The sequence below is a fragment of the Dreissena polymorpha genome, chromosome 3, assembly GCF_020536995.1.
Source record: "Dreissena polymorpha isolate Duluth1 chromosome 3, UMN_Dpol_1.0, whole genome shotgun sequence".
NCBI classification, from domain to species: domain Eukaryota; kingdom Metazoa; phylum Mollusca; class Bivalvia; order Myida; family Dreissenidae; genus Dreissena; species Dreissena polymorpha.
In genome coordinates, this window is record NC_068357.1 from 69,998,931 (window position 1) to 70,013,319 (window position 14,389).

Sequence of the window (14,389 nt, forward strand, 5' to 3'; positions counted from 1 at the left end):
ACTGCGCTATTGTATCTCGCATGGAATGATGAGCGACTGGTTTGGGACCCGAAGGACTACGGCGGTATTGATAATCTCTATATTGACGTCAGCAAGATTTGGGCTCCGCAATTGATGCTTACGAATGTTGTTAATAAAAATGAACGTTTGTCTGAGGACTGGCATACAGTGAGAGTCAATGCGTCAGGGTTGTGCTTGTATACTATAGCCAACGTGTTTACATCATCGTGCGACGTCGATGTCACTTTCTATCCCTGGGATACGCAAACATGCAGCCTTGACTTCATGCCGGCAAACTACAGTGTCGATAAGATGATTCTATATCCAATATATCACAAAGTTGAATTGACCTACTACTCGCCTAATGGCGCCTGGGATCTCATGGACACAAGCGTTACATCAGAGCTTTACAGCTTCATGGTTAGGTTCAATGTCGTGTTAGAGAGAAAGCCCCGATTTGCGATAGTGAATGTGATACTTCCATTGATAATTATGTCCGCGCTGAATATCCTGGTCTTCCTGATCCCTACAGAGTGCGGGGAGCGCATCTCCTTTTGCCTTACGGTGCTGCTGTCTATTGCGGTTTTCCTGACGCTTGGTGGAGACAACCTTCCGAAAAACTCGAATCAGATGTCGCTGTTTAGCTACTATCTGGTGTCGGTGCTCGCCATCAGCGCCGCCATCACACTTGCCGTCATATGCAGCTTGCACGTGTACCACAGAAGTGAAAAGCAACAGCCAGGAGGCGCGTGGAGGGCCATCGCTATGTGTTTAGGGTGCTACTGTGTACGGCGGACAGGGTCAGAGAGTGCGGATAGGACTAATCGCAGTGACGAAATCAAGTTTGCTCGACCTGAAAACGCTTCCCATAGATCTTCCCACGGCATGCATTCAATCCCGTATTCGAGCCACACTAATCGTGGTGTAATACTGTACCGACCTACACATAGTTACGGGACTCTGCCTTCAGATCGTCCCGAGGACAAACCCCTTCACAAGCAAGAAAAGGACGACAGTGATAGCTCAGTCTTGGAAATCACATGGGCAGATGTGAGCGTTGCCTTGGATAAAGTATTTTTCCTGTTTTTCATTCTTCTTCTAATAACAGACACGCTATGCTTTTTGATGATCATTTATCACAATGTAAGTCTATGAACGAGTTTTGCAAAACATGTGCTCTGTGAAAAGGAGGTTTAATGCATGTGCGTAAAGTGTCGCCACAGATTAACCTGTGCAGTCTGCAAAGGCTTATGAGGGACGACACATTCCGCTTGTATGATATTTTTCGTTTAAAGAAAGTATTTTCTTTGAAAAAAATTTAGTTTAGGCGGAAAGTGTCGTCTCTGATTAGCCTGTGCGAACTACATAGGCTAATCTGGGACGACACAGACGCTCATGCATTAAACCCCTTTTCACAGAGCGTGGCTCATATATAACTACATGACACGAGGATAGCAATACAATCGGGGACACTCACTAGGTACACATCAATAAACACATTAACAAGTGTTGTGGCTAAACTGTAGTACATCTACATGAATACCTTTTTCGGCGTGGTTCAACGTATTCTATACTTAAATGTATATCTATCCATTTGAAAAGAGTATTGATTTTTTTTCTTTATGCAATTCATGAACTTTCTTACGCAAACATTATACTTTTCAGAAGAATGTTGCTTTAGCTGTTTTCGACGACGAATTATACCAACTTAACTGTTTTGGTATACAATTGCGTAATAAAAGCACTTTATCTTCATGTCAATTTGTTTGCTACCTGAATAGTATTTTAACAAATAAAAGTTATGCCCAGGATTTCGTATAAAAGAAGTTGGAACAGCCTGGTTAGCACAGTTGTTGGTACACGCGCTTGTTACCTCGGCTACCAGGTTAATCGTCTCTAACCTATCATGGAAAATGCTTCCCAACTTGTGTCAGTCTAGTAAGTAAATTAGGTAGAGTGCTGGGACACACTCCGGGTCCACTCATAACGCAGCCTCATTTTAAATATGTATTAATTTTACATGTGTAATTTTGTGAGAAACTGAAATTATTTGATTTCAGAAATAAAACTATATGTATTAGGTAGATTTTGTATCTTTGATTATTTTTTTCTCCATAAAATGTGTTTAAATAAAACTTTTAAACATGTCCTGAACCATAAATCCGTTTGCTGTTTTTTCCCTTGTAAATACAATGTATATTAAACAAACTATTAAAAGTATAACACGAATTGAGTTATACGTATTTTTTTATTAATAATGGTGTTTAATTTGTAAAATGTTATAATCGCAAAAAATTCAAAATTATTATTGCATTAATAAAATATATACACATTCTAAAAGGGTTTAAGATTCACTTATAAGTTATAATATATATCGTAAAAAGTAATTTAAGCTTGTGACAAACGCATTACTTAGCATAGTTGGTTAAATCAAAGACCTTTCAATGAACAGTTATCGCTTATTAGTTAATATTTATGTATCCCATTTATCCTATGTAAAAGAACATAAACATCTCAGTATTACGCTATGTGAAGACGGTTCATGGCACAAAAATATTGACAATATTACAAAATCAGCTTCCCAAATACTTGGATCTATGAGAATGCTAAAATACAAACTCAAGCGGGAAACACTAAATCAGATATACGTTTCATATCTAAGACCTTTGTTAGAGTATGCTTACGTTGTTTGGGACAACTGCGCAAAATACGAACAAGAACTGTTAGACAAAATTCAATTGGATGCAGCTCGTATTGTAACAGGATTAACAAGATCAACTTAAATTACTCTACTTCTAAATGGAAGTTGGGTTTCTCTCGATGACAGACGGAAAATTCAAAAACTTGCTTTCGTATATAAACACAATAAAGGTGCCTTACCACAATATTTAAACGATATTTCCCCAGCCACAACACATAGCATTCCTTACTTGTTACGTAATCGTGGCGACTATGCAATAATTGCACGCAGACTTGCGATTTACTGAAATTCAACTATTCCTTCGTCTCTAAAGTTATGGAACGAACTTGACAACGATACAAGGTCTTACCAACGCTTTCTTGTTTGGAAGTACATCCTCCTATAGTTCCTTCGTTTTTCCTAGTTGGCGAACGAAACCAAAATATTTTACATGCATGGCTAAGAAACCACTGTAGCGACTTAAATTCCGATTTACACTTAAACCACCTACGTGACAATCCATAATGCGCTTGTAATAGTCCTGTCGAAGACGTAGATCATTTCTTCTTCAAATGTCCTCTTTTCTCCAAGCAACGTATCGTGCTATTTACCAACACTCGTCCGTTCACACTCTTAATGCAAACAAACTATTATACGGTATCCAGAACTAACTGATACTCAAATCAATGTGTTATTTTTGGAAGTTCAACGATATATTAAGACTTCGAACAGGTTCATATAAATATTTGACTGTAAACACATTTGCAATGTTTTTCGCTTGTTCCATTTTATTAAACAGAGTTCAATCATTTTCGCTGTAGATTATGTGCTATTTTGTAGTTTGTGGAAATGGGTTGTGTGGGGCAATTTATTGTAATTTTGTATTCTTTGTTGTGGAGCAATTAATAAAAAAACATTTTTTTTTCACTTTTTGTGTGTATATATATATAACTATTTGGAGTGTAAAACAGTGAATGACACTTACTTTTTGTTAATACATTTTCCCAAATGTTTTTGTCGTCAGATTAAGTCTATTTATTTACTTACTAAATTGTTTATATTACACTCACGATGTGCGCTTTGAATGTCCCTATTTACCGAATCGGAAATACTTGGAAGGGTCGTCATCTAATGTTGTTAAAACTTGTTACCCAGCCCTTTTGCTTTTTTCAATACATTCGATAACATCAATTTGTAGTATATCTACTCTATGCACTATGCACTATATGTATATTTGTATGAATGCATGTACGAAAGAAAATGCAATAAAATATTATTAAAGTAATTTTTATTTAAGTGAGAATAATGTTGGGCCAGTCGGACTCGATGTTGAAGTTTTTGTCGTACAAATCAGCAGTGATTATGGGAAACGAAATCGAAGTTGATGGAATTGGTATCCTCATAGTCGGATAATAATAAAGTTAACGCCACGCTTTTACATATCATATGAAATATTTTGTACGTTAGGCTATTGAACACCTTGGCATGTCAGACATTATGATTACCGGTGTGTAAATCAGACTGACGTTCCAGTTATAAATATTAATCATGATCCAACATTCATAATTAGTACAACCAAATTTCGATGCAGCATTGCATATTAGATTCAGCATTGAATTCAATAGCGAAATTAAGTACTGTGTTGCTCAAACATTCTTATTACTTTAAACATAAAATAATGCACAAGTGGAATATAAATTCTTAATATTTCCTCTAAACACTGATATTTTTAAGTAAGAGGAATTTGTGGATGTCTAAAATAAACAATAAGGTTGACAAAGTACGTCTAAAATTTTGTAAATATACATCAGTTGTCCACCAAGAGACCACAAATGTTGCCGTACTAGGTGAACTATGACGTCTTCCATTATTTGTAACCTGTAAAGAGAGGACACTTTAATTATAGTGCAAAATTATGAACTCACCAAAGTCAATTATACGAGTAATGTAAGAAAATAATATCATAAATAATACATATAATGTTCTTTCTAACAGTCATATAAAACTTTACTGTTGAAAAGCTATTAAAGACCGTATTGACAATATAGGCTTAAGTTAATATTGCATGAAGACGTTAACAGAAGCAACCATTTTATCCCATTTTCACCGCGACATTGACGGTATAACACGTTGTGGAATATACTTGCTTGTATTCAACACTGTGGAATATACCTGTCGCGTGCACGGACTACTTTTTAAATGACGTCATGCGATATGCGCTAAAATTAGGTCGATATTGTTTGGTTCATTGATCGAATTTTAAGGTCACCCATGAAAAGAAAATGTGCATATTTTGCAGAAAAAAATATATATGACATATTCACCAAAAGAAATGTTGAAATAAAATATAAAATTACACGATTTTTGTTTTGTTATTTTTTTATTTATATTTACTTTACCACTGAATGATTTTTCATAAGAAACAAAGTCGACAAAACTTGAGCTTCAAAATTATACGACCTTCAACCTTTAAATCTAGTCATATGACATTATTTAGTGTAATGTGCATTGTTTATAACCAAAGCATATACTTTTGACATTTAACTTAAATATTAAGAATGTACAACAAGCCATACACATATCGCACAGTTCATGAATAATCTGCTATGTTTGCTTTCCTATTTAATTCACGTTAGGCATAGAGCTGTGTAAAGTATAAGATGGTAAAAATAGCACCACACTGGAATTGGGAACGTCCCATTTGTACACGGGTATTTTCTACTCATTCATCTGTTGTGTACTTGAATGTTTTCCATTCTTTGTGTATTTATATATTAGATTATTTTTTCGTACAATAAGGGCATTTACCTTAGATAAATAAAACAGTGTGCAAGTTTAAACATAATTATGTTTATATGCAGAAATCTGCAAATGCAACCGAGTTTACCAACGGCTATTATTAGATAAACTGCTCCGGTTCATTTGAACAGCAGTAATGTAGAGTACATGACGTAGCGTGTGACGAAGAAGAAAGTTTATCGCGTTCATAAACTCATTTGAATAAAGTGATAGAATGGCATAAGGGTCTTTGCTAAAATAATTATTAATGACCCTAGATGCAAAATCGTCAATTATTGAGTTAAATGGATTATTAGATGGATTTTAAAGGATAACTAAAGGTAAGATACTAGTTCTTACGTGTTTTGATTTTTGTTTGTACTTTTGTCGTTCCCTGTTCTCGGGGAAATGATTTTAACATGGGCGCCATTGATGCATCGGATCACACACGGCATACCCATAACATTATATAAAAAACACGTTCTGCGCGTCCTTAAATTCATCGTCCGAAGTCGGAAAACGTATTGCCCTGTTTATTTTGTCAAATAAAGTGTCAGTCGCTGCAATTGTCTGTTTACTCGTCAAAATTGTCAAGGTCTTCGATAGCTAAAGAAACTTCAGCGTACAGTTTATTTAGTATTGACAGACCTGTACAAAGTCGCGCCAGTCAAAAATCATAAAAAGCGACATTTATAGTTATGGTAGCCAGAACTAGGTCGTCGATGGTGTACATGTATGTTGACATCGACAGCATTTTGTCAGGAGCAATCGCCGCCATATTGGATTTTGATCATTTTCTTTCGAAAATAAAATAAGTTATAGTAAAGTAAAATCTTGTTTTCGCGGTCGTAATATGTTAAAATTCGCATACTGCGTAAAATTGAATGTAGGCATATGGTGATATTTTTACTTGTTTTACAGTTTGTGTGTGAATTTTTTAAAGACTATTTTGCGTACCAGAACAAATACATGTATATCACTACGCATGGTTACAGTTGTTAGATTTTAAGCGCTTTTATGACTGAATTAAAATTATTGTTAAGGTTATTAGATCTATTTATGTTAAATGTCACGTTGAAAAAATCAAATGGGATAAATAGAATACTAGGATTAGCGTTGAATACAGAGAAGTTTATGTTGTTCGGCTCGAACACCGAAAGCGCTCGCCAAGGCTCGCGCTTCCGGCGTTCTAAGCCTCGCAACATAAACTTCTCTGTATTCAACGCTAACCTAGTATTCTCTATATCCAAAACTCAAAAAACGACTTCGAGATCAATACGTCCAGTCATGGTCTATTTTGATAAATTCGCAAAGTAAGTTACATTATTATGCTAATATTGAACAAGGATTATGCATAAACAAAATATTGAACTTGTTAATAACGATTGCCATTGAAAACACTCTTTATTTCGGGTCGGGTCCGTTATAGACACAGCGAGAAGATACGAGTGAATGTTTGTTAAACGCATCGAGCAGGAAACTCTGACGGATTTCCCATCGAGGTTTGAAGACAGCCCGAAGAAAATACTCAGCTCTACTGAAGAGTAATTGAGGGCTGCAGTGATGGCAAAAGACAAGTACTAGGTGTACTTGAGGAGGTGAGACGTATTGGTTGAAGAATGGAGAGCTGAGCCAGAGCTCGCGAGCTGTCGGCCGGTAGAGCTGCCCGAGGATAGCGGCAGGGCAGCGAGTTCTTCTAGAGGCGACCGGCATATAACCCAAGGTGCGACTACGTGAGCACGTCAACGATTTATTAAGCCTGGATATGTAAACATCACCGATGAAACAGACGCACATACGAACGAAGGTCAAGTGAACGCTGTTGTCACATCTCCTTGTTCCCCCAACGGCTATGACTACGAAAAAAGTTTCTGCAGTTATTTCATTGCATGCACGGGAATTCGGGCACAGTGATACACAAGAAGACTTAAACGCAACATGTGTTACTATGGCTACGACGGCGTCCAATAGTGGTGTCGTCGCCTGTTAGAGAACATCTTTGATTCGAAAGTATGCCTCCTTAACAAATTTTCTTTTTCACAAAATTCCGGGCATCAGTACGAATCTCGTAACAATAATGATGGCCATGTTCGCGCGACCATCCAATACTACAAAACTTTATATTCTAGGCCATAGTGCCAGCAATATTCTCATAAACATTTTCATGTTTATTTGTGCTTTTTTGATAGTATTGCTACAATACATTGGAACGACCATGGATGTAAGGCGTTTCAATGCGCCACTTCGGTGTTTTCCAATTACATGATAGTTTGATGGACTATAGAAAGGCTCTATGCTGTTTTATAACCGTTAAAATTGTTCGCATTATTAGATTAAACGCGTTAATTTTGGACTGAAAGCTATGCTCTGAAGTGCTTATACCTTGTCCAAGATTGAGGACTCGTATCATATGAGTCTGACAGATTTTACTCCCCTCAGTATAGGTATGTTAAGGTAACATAAAATCGGGGCCCTGCGACGGTTGACCTGGGCTTAATCACATGCTTCACAAATAAACAAGAGGGTCATGGCCCTTTAATTCTTCGGGATGGATTTTAACGCGTTATTATAACTGGGTCAAAATTTGTGTCGTACATGTAAGAACATACAACGATTAGTCTGGAAATCCTTATGCTGAACAGTGTTACAGCCTTTACGTTATACACAGAAGCGGTGATGTGGCCAAAGTTCTATGCGAATTCTCTTGAATGCAGCATTGAAATATTCAAATGAATTCACGAGGGTCTGCTGGCGTTATTTGAAGGCCATTCAAGATAAAAAGCTGGTTAAACAGCCACACCGAAAAACATTATTTTCTTTACAAAGGGTATGAATTGTGTTGCCAAACGTTTGCTTTTCCACCGATACTCGTTGCGGTATAATATATTAAATAGGTTATTCGGCGTCAGGTACTTTAATATAGCGGTTGAGGTTTAAATTATCTACCCGACATTTAAGCTATCCGCGAGAAAAAAATCTCCTATAAAAATACATTACCAAGTGCGGTATACTTTGTACATTGTTCGATAATGTCAATGAAATCTAAGTGAGGTAGTATGGTATTCACATAACTGTTCACAACAAACATACACAGCGTTTTCAAATCCGTAAAACAAGTTTTAAGTAGTTTATACCAAATGAACTTTGTCATCTGCTTTAAGAACTCCAATTTTACCCTGAGAAACTGTTTTCTGGTCAAATATTATACCGTCGCTATGTCGCTTTGCTTTTCGGTTGCGTTTGTCAAAATTGGCAATAAGGATAAAAGTTATATGAATTAATAAGTAAATTCCTGTCCTCGAGTTTGGTGTCAAGACCATGTACTTTTCAGGATTTAACAGTTAGCTGCTTTCGGTCGTCTCCCTAACTGCAAGTCGGTAGTACATGTTCATGTTAGTTTCCGCTGTTATTCAGACGCTGCCCTCCGTTTTCGCGTCCGCAACGTAGGGGGACAGATCCGGTTCTGGACCGAGGGGTGGACGGTCATGAGTATATTTGACGCGGTCGATGTATAGCGCGTCGTATAGGAGATTTGCATGTTTCCATTCCGTTTCGCCTAAACTTAACTATGGTAAAAGTTTAATATCAATACAGTCCAATATTGTCCTTCATCAATAAGTGTGAAACCACAATCAATTTGCGACTTTTTTTTCAAAAGAAGTGATTACAAATAGTTCAACGACACATGAAAAATTAACACACGTCCCAAATGATTTATAACCTCAAATAACGTTAAGCCTGTTCATCATCAACGCTTGAAATAACAAAAATTAAGCCTTTGTAGTTGGAAAAAACTGGACTACGATTAAAGTAAATATGTCCTTGAGTATATTTAATGCTGTATATGAGTGGGTATTGTTGCGCGTTTTCTCATAATATTTATCGAGGAGTTTTTATACAAAACAGCGTTAAAATTTCAGATCTTGCTTTAATAATTGACCAGTCGCAAACTCCGCCCACATTTTGTCGATCAGCCAATCAGATATCGATTTTTCACACACCCCTCAGCAACGCTTATCCGGCCGCCATTTTGTCCGACAAACAAAGCGTGTTGTACATATGGAATGGACGTAATTTTTAAGAGTTTACACAGATTTTATATCAAATGCATGATCATTACTGTTCGATCATTATTCAAAATTGTAGGTGCTATACATACTTTATAAAAGGTTATTATTTTATCTTTATTTCTTGAACATACGAACGAGTAATGAGAAAACAAACACAATAAATAGTTTAACCACACCAGGTGTGTGTTCTATAAAACGTGTTATACCGTTTGATGCACAATATTATTAAGCAGTTTGGGCAACATAATAATTGCCACACGTGCTTATTAATCTCAGCGTAATTGTCGATGATTAATAAATAACAGTATGTTGCGTGGATCTCGGAATGAAGGAACATTAAGGCATTGTTAGGTACTGTACACAAGAAAAGAAAACTATTTAATTACTTAAATGATTTCCAATTATATATTTATTTTCTGTGGAGCATAAACAAGGGAAATCATTTTAAATTGTTTACTTAAATATTGTTTGAACTAAAGTAAAAACAACAAAAAGGTGATTTCAACGCGCTTAGCCAGCTTAAAGCGACTTCAAGTGTAAAATGTACGGCTTATAATACAACAACAACATTTCTAATACAACATATATTGATACGGGGAGAAATGTGAAAATTGCAATTAACATATAAGGGCCATCTTGTTATAAATAAGCAAATGCATAATATGCTAAATGTATTCAATTCGAATGTTCGTGAACAGCACCGTAATACCAACACTTCATTTTTTGGTAGTGAAATGTAACAGGTTCGCATTAAACATAAATGAAATAAAATGCATATTAGACTATATGTTAATGAAACCACGAAATTAGGCCTGTATTAAATTATGGTTACAATCAAAATTTAATTTATATCTGAATAAAAAAAATCGGTGTCTTTTTAAAAATAACAAAATAAAACAAAGATCTAAAAAATTTTAATAAACAAAAAAACCATCATGATATGGATATGTCATTTGCATTTAATAAAAATATTTTCAAAATTATATATGAATAGCCACCGGGTTCACTGTCAGACGGTTGAATACAAGTTAAAAATCAATATGAAATAAATGCTCAGTTTTACAACGGATTTTTCATCAACTCCCTATATAATATGTATAAGAAACGTTTCTGATAGTCAGTCTGCCGTTAACTCATTTAATTTGATTACGCCATTTCTCTCTAAAGTTTTTATGGTTGTATTAACGTTTTACAAAGCAGTTTAGTTTAGTGTGCGGCTTTAATAATTTATATTATAGAAAAGAGCATAATACATCATTACAAATATAGAATTTCCCTCACGTAATCCGCTATAATTGCGATCTGCTTGTCGGAGTTTTCTAATCACTAGACCACGTGACTATGTGGGCGGAGCGATCGATAATTTGGCGACTGGTCAATTATATTGACTACCAGACGATCAAATATTGGAATACTTCAATGACCACCTATTACAATACCAATTTTGCTTTTCATCTACAGCCCTACTTTATATGTAAATATAATCTTCACCTTAGGTACTTACCATGTCATTCGTTAGCACCTCAAAGGAGCCTATTGCAAAATACCAGCGAGGTACATACCCGACAATGGCTTCAATAGGGATAAATGCCTAAATTAAGCTCGAAAGCAAGATTCATTGCAAGGGCAATTATTCAACCGTGACACTTGTGGGAAGACGGTGACAAAAATGACTGAACTTTCTCAACAATAACACACGAAAACATAAAAGGAATACATCTTGTTTATTCTCAAGGTAACCAGTTATACTATTTTATTCTTGTTATTATCATTTGCTCGATGTTGATCAATGAACGGAAGCTACCTTAATTGTCCTGTATCAGATTGAGCATGTCATATATGTTAAACTTCGCTTTGTCAAATGGTTCATATTATACTTGATGGTTATTTTCATTGATATTGCGTCCGTGTATTATTTGTAACGTGGTCACTACGTTTAACATTTAACGTGATCTGTCGCTGTACGAGTGTGTAGATGATTTTGAAAATAAACGGCGCTGATTTTGGGTATCTTATTTTAAAATGACAGAGTTTTTTCATGTTTTGAATGCTTATGCATTTCATGTATTCATGGCGTTGAAGTTTTGTTTGAATCGCTGACGTTTTCATGGCGGGTAGTCACTTCTAGTATACAGCTTTATACACATGTAAAGAATAGATAGAGAAGTAGATCTCTGGTATACATAACTTATGTATGGCTGTTTGCAGACAAACGATGATGCCAATCTGGGTTGCTTTGGCGTCTACTCTTACCGTGTTAATGACGTCATTCAACGGGGTGCCCGCTAAGACGGTTACGGACGCTGAGCGTTTATTCAGTGACTTAATGGTGGGTTACAGCAAAATGTTCAGGCCTGTGTTGAATGAGTCGAATCTTGTCGTAGTGTCCACATGGTTGGATCTCATCTCTATTCAAGATTTTAACGAAGTCGAAGAGAAAATATCATTTACAGCGCTTTTGTACCTCGCATGGAATGATGAGCGACTGGTTTGGGACCCTAAGGACTACGGCGGTATTGATAATCTCTATATTGACGTCAGCAAGATTTGGGTTCCACAAATGATGCTGACGAACAATGTAAATAAAAATGAACGTTTGTCTGAAGACTGGCATACAGTGAGAGTCAATGCGTCAGGGGTTTGCGTGTATTATATAGCCAACGTGTTTACATCATCGTGCAACGTCGACGTCACTTTCTATCCCTGGGATACGCAAACATGCAGCCTTGACTTCATGCCGGCAAACTACGGTATCGATAAGATGAGTCTATATCCATTAAATCACAAAGTGCAATTGACTTACTACTCACCTAATGGCGCCTGGGATCTCATGGACACAAGTGTTACGTCAGAGGCTTACAGCTTCATGGTTAGGTTCAATGTCGTGTTAGAGAGGAAGCCCCGATTTGCGATAGTGAATGTGATACTTCCATTGATAATTATGTCCGCGTTGAATATCCTGGTCTTCCTGATCCCTACCGAGTGCGGGGAGCGCATCTCCTTTTGTCTGACGGTGCTGCTGTCCATTGCGGTCTTCCTGACGCTCGTGGGAGACAACCTTCCGAAAAACTCGAATCCGATGTCGCTGTTTAGCTACTATCTGGTGTCGGTGCTCGTCATCAGCGTTGCCATCACACTCGCCGTCATATGCAGCCTGCACGTGTACCACAGAAGTGAAAAGCAACAGCCGGGAGGCGCGTGGAGGGCCATCGCTATGTGTTTAGGGTGCTACTGTGTACGGCGGCCAGGGTCAGAGAGTGCTGACAGGACTAATCGCAGTGACGAAATCAAGTTTGCTCGACCAGAAAACGCTTCCGATAGATCTTCCCCCGGTATGCATTCAATGCCGTATTCGAGCCACACACATCGTGGTGTAATACTGTACCGACCTACACATAGTTACGGTACTCTGCCTTCAGATCGTCCCGAGGACAAACCCCTTCAGAAGAAAGAAATGGACGACAGTGATAGCTCAGTCTTGGAAATCACATGGGCAGATGTGAGCGTTGCCTTGGATAAAGTATTTTTCCTGTTTTTATTTCTTCTTTTAATAACAGACACGATATGCTTTTTGATGATCATTTATAACAATGTAAGTTTTTGAAAAAGTAATGCAAAACATATGGGCCGTGCTCTTGGAGGTTTAATGAATGTGCTTAAACAGTCGTCCCAGATCAGCCTGTGCAGTCCGCACAGGCTTGTCAGGGGCAGCACTTTCCGCTGTTATGATATTTTTCGTTTAATTAAAGTCTCTTTTTAGAAAGAATCTAGTTAAGGCGGAAAGTGTCGTCGCTGATCAGCCTGTGCGGATTGCACAGGCTTATCTGGGACGACACTTTACGCACATGCACTAAACCCCCTTTTCACAGAGCGTGGCTCATATTTAAATTAATAACACAAAAGGAGACAGCAATACAATCGGGGAAACTTTCTTAGGTACACATAATTTTAAACATCAACATTTTGTTGTGGCTAAACTGTAGTACATCTACATGAATACCTTTCATATTTCTCAGCGTGGTTCAGCGTTTTCTTAACTTAAATGTACATGTATATCTATGCAAATTGAATTGAGTTTTGATTTTCTTTCTTTATACAATTCATTAACTTTCTAAAGCAAACATTACACTTTTCAGGAGAATATTGCTTTAGCTGTTTTCGACGACGCATTATACCAACTTAACTGTTCTCTATATACCTACTGTTAAAATTACACGATTCTCCGGTAGATTTTGTTTGGTATACAAGTGCGTAATAAAAGCACGTTATCTTCATATCGATTTGTTTGCTACCTGAATAGTATTTAAACAGATACAAGTTAAAGGCCATGATTTCAGATAAAACTGTGGGGACAGCCTGGTAAGCACAGTGATTGGTACACTGCTTTTTACCTAGGCTATCCGGTTCAGTGCTCGCTCTGATACTTCCATTGATAATTATGTCCGCGTTGAATATCCTGGTCTATCTGATCCCTACCGAGTGCGGGGAGCGCATCTCCTTTTGTCTGGCGGAGCTGCTGTCCATTGCGGTCTTCCTGACGCTCGTGGGAGACAACCTTCCGAAAAACTCGAATCCGATGTCGCTGTTTAGCTACTATCTGGTGTCGGTGCTCGTCATCAGCGTTGCCATCACACTCGCCGTCATATGCAGCCTGCACGTGTATTATATGATATATAGCGTTAATAGGGTTTTAAGGTTGTGAAGAACACATTACGTAGTATAGTAGGTAAAATAAAACACCCTGCAGTAAAGTTATCTCTCTTTAGTTAATTTTCATGTGAGTGAGAATAATGTTGGGTCAGTCGGACTCCATGTTGAAGTTTTCGTCGTACAAATCAGCAGTCGTCTAAATCAGCAGTGA

At 37.2% G+C, this 14,389-nt stretch overlaps 1 protein-coding gene across 1 annotated transcript in view; it reads left to right on the forward strand.

Moving 5' to 3' along the window:
* The window catches only part of LOC127872322 (uncharacterized), a 14,352-nt gene extending 234 nt beyond the window's left edge, over positions 1-14,118 (forward strand). Inside the window, exons 1-4 of the mRNA XM_052415651.1 lie at positions 1-1,071; positions 6,935-7,002; positions 11,737-13,048; positions 13,924-14,118. The exon at positions 1-1,071 is cut by the window's left edge and continues 234 nt beyond it. Of these exons, the coding sequence (XP_052271611.1) occupies positions 1-1,071; positions 6,935-7,002; positions 11,737-13,048; positions 13,924-14,118 (2,646 nt within the window). The remainder of the gene's footprint in view (positions 1,072-6,934; positions 7,003-11,736; positions 13,049-13,923) is intronic.
* The last annotated feature ends 271 nt before the right edge of the window (positions 14,119-14,389 follow it).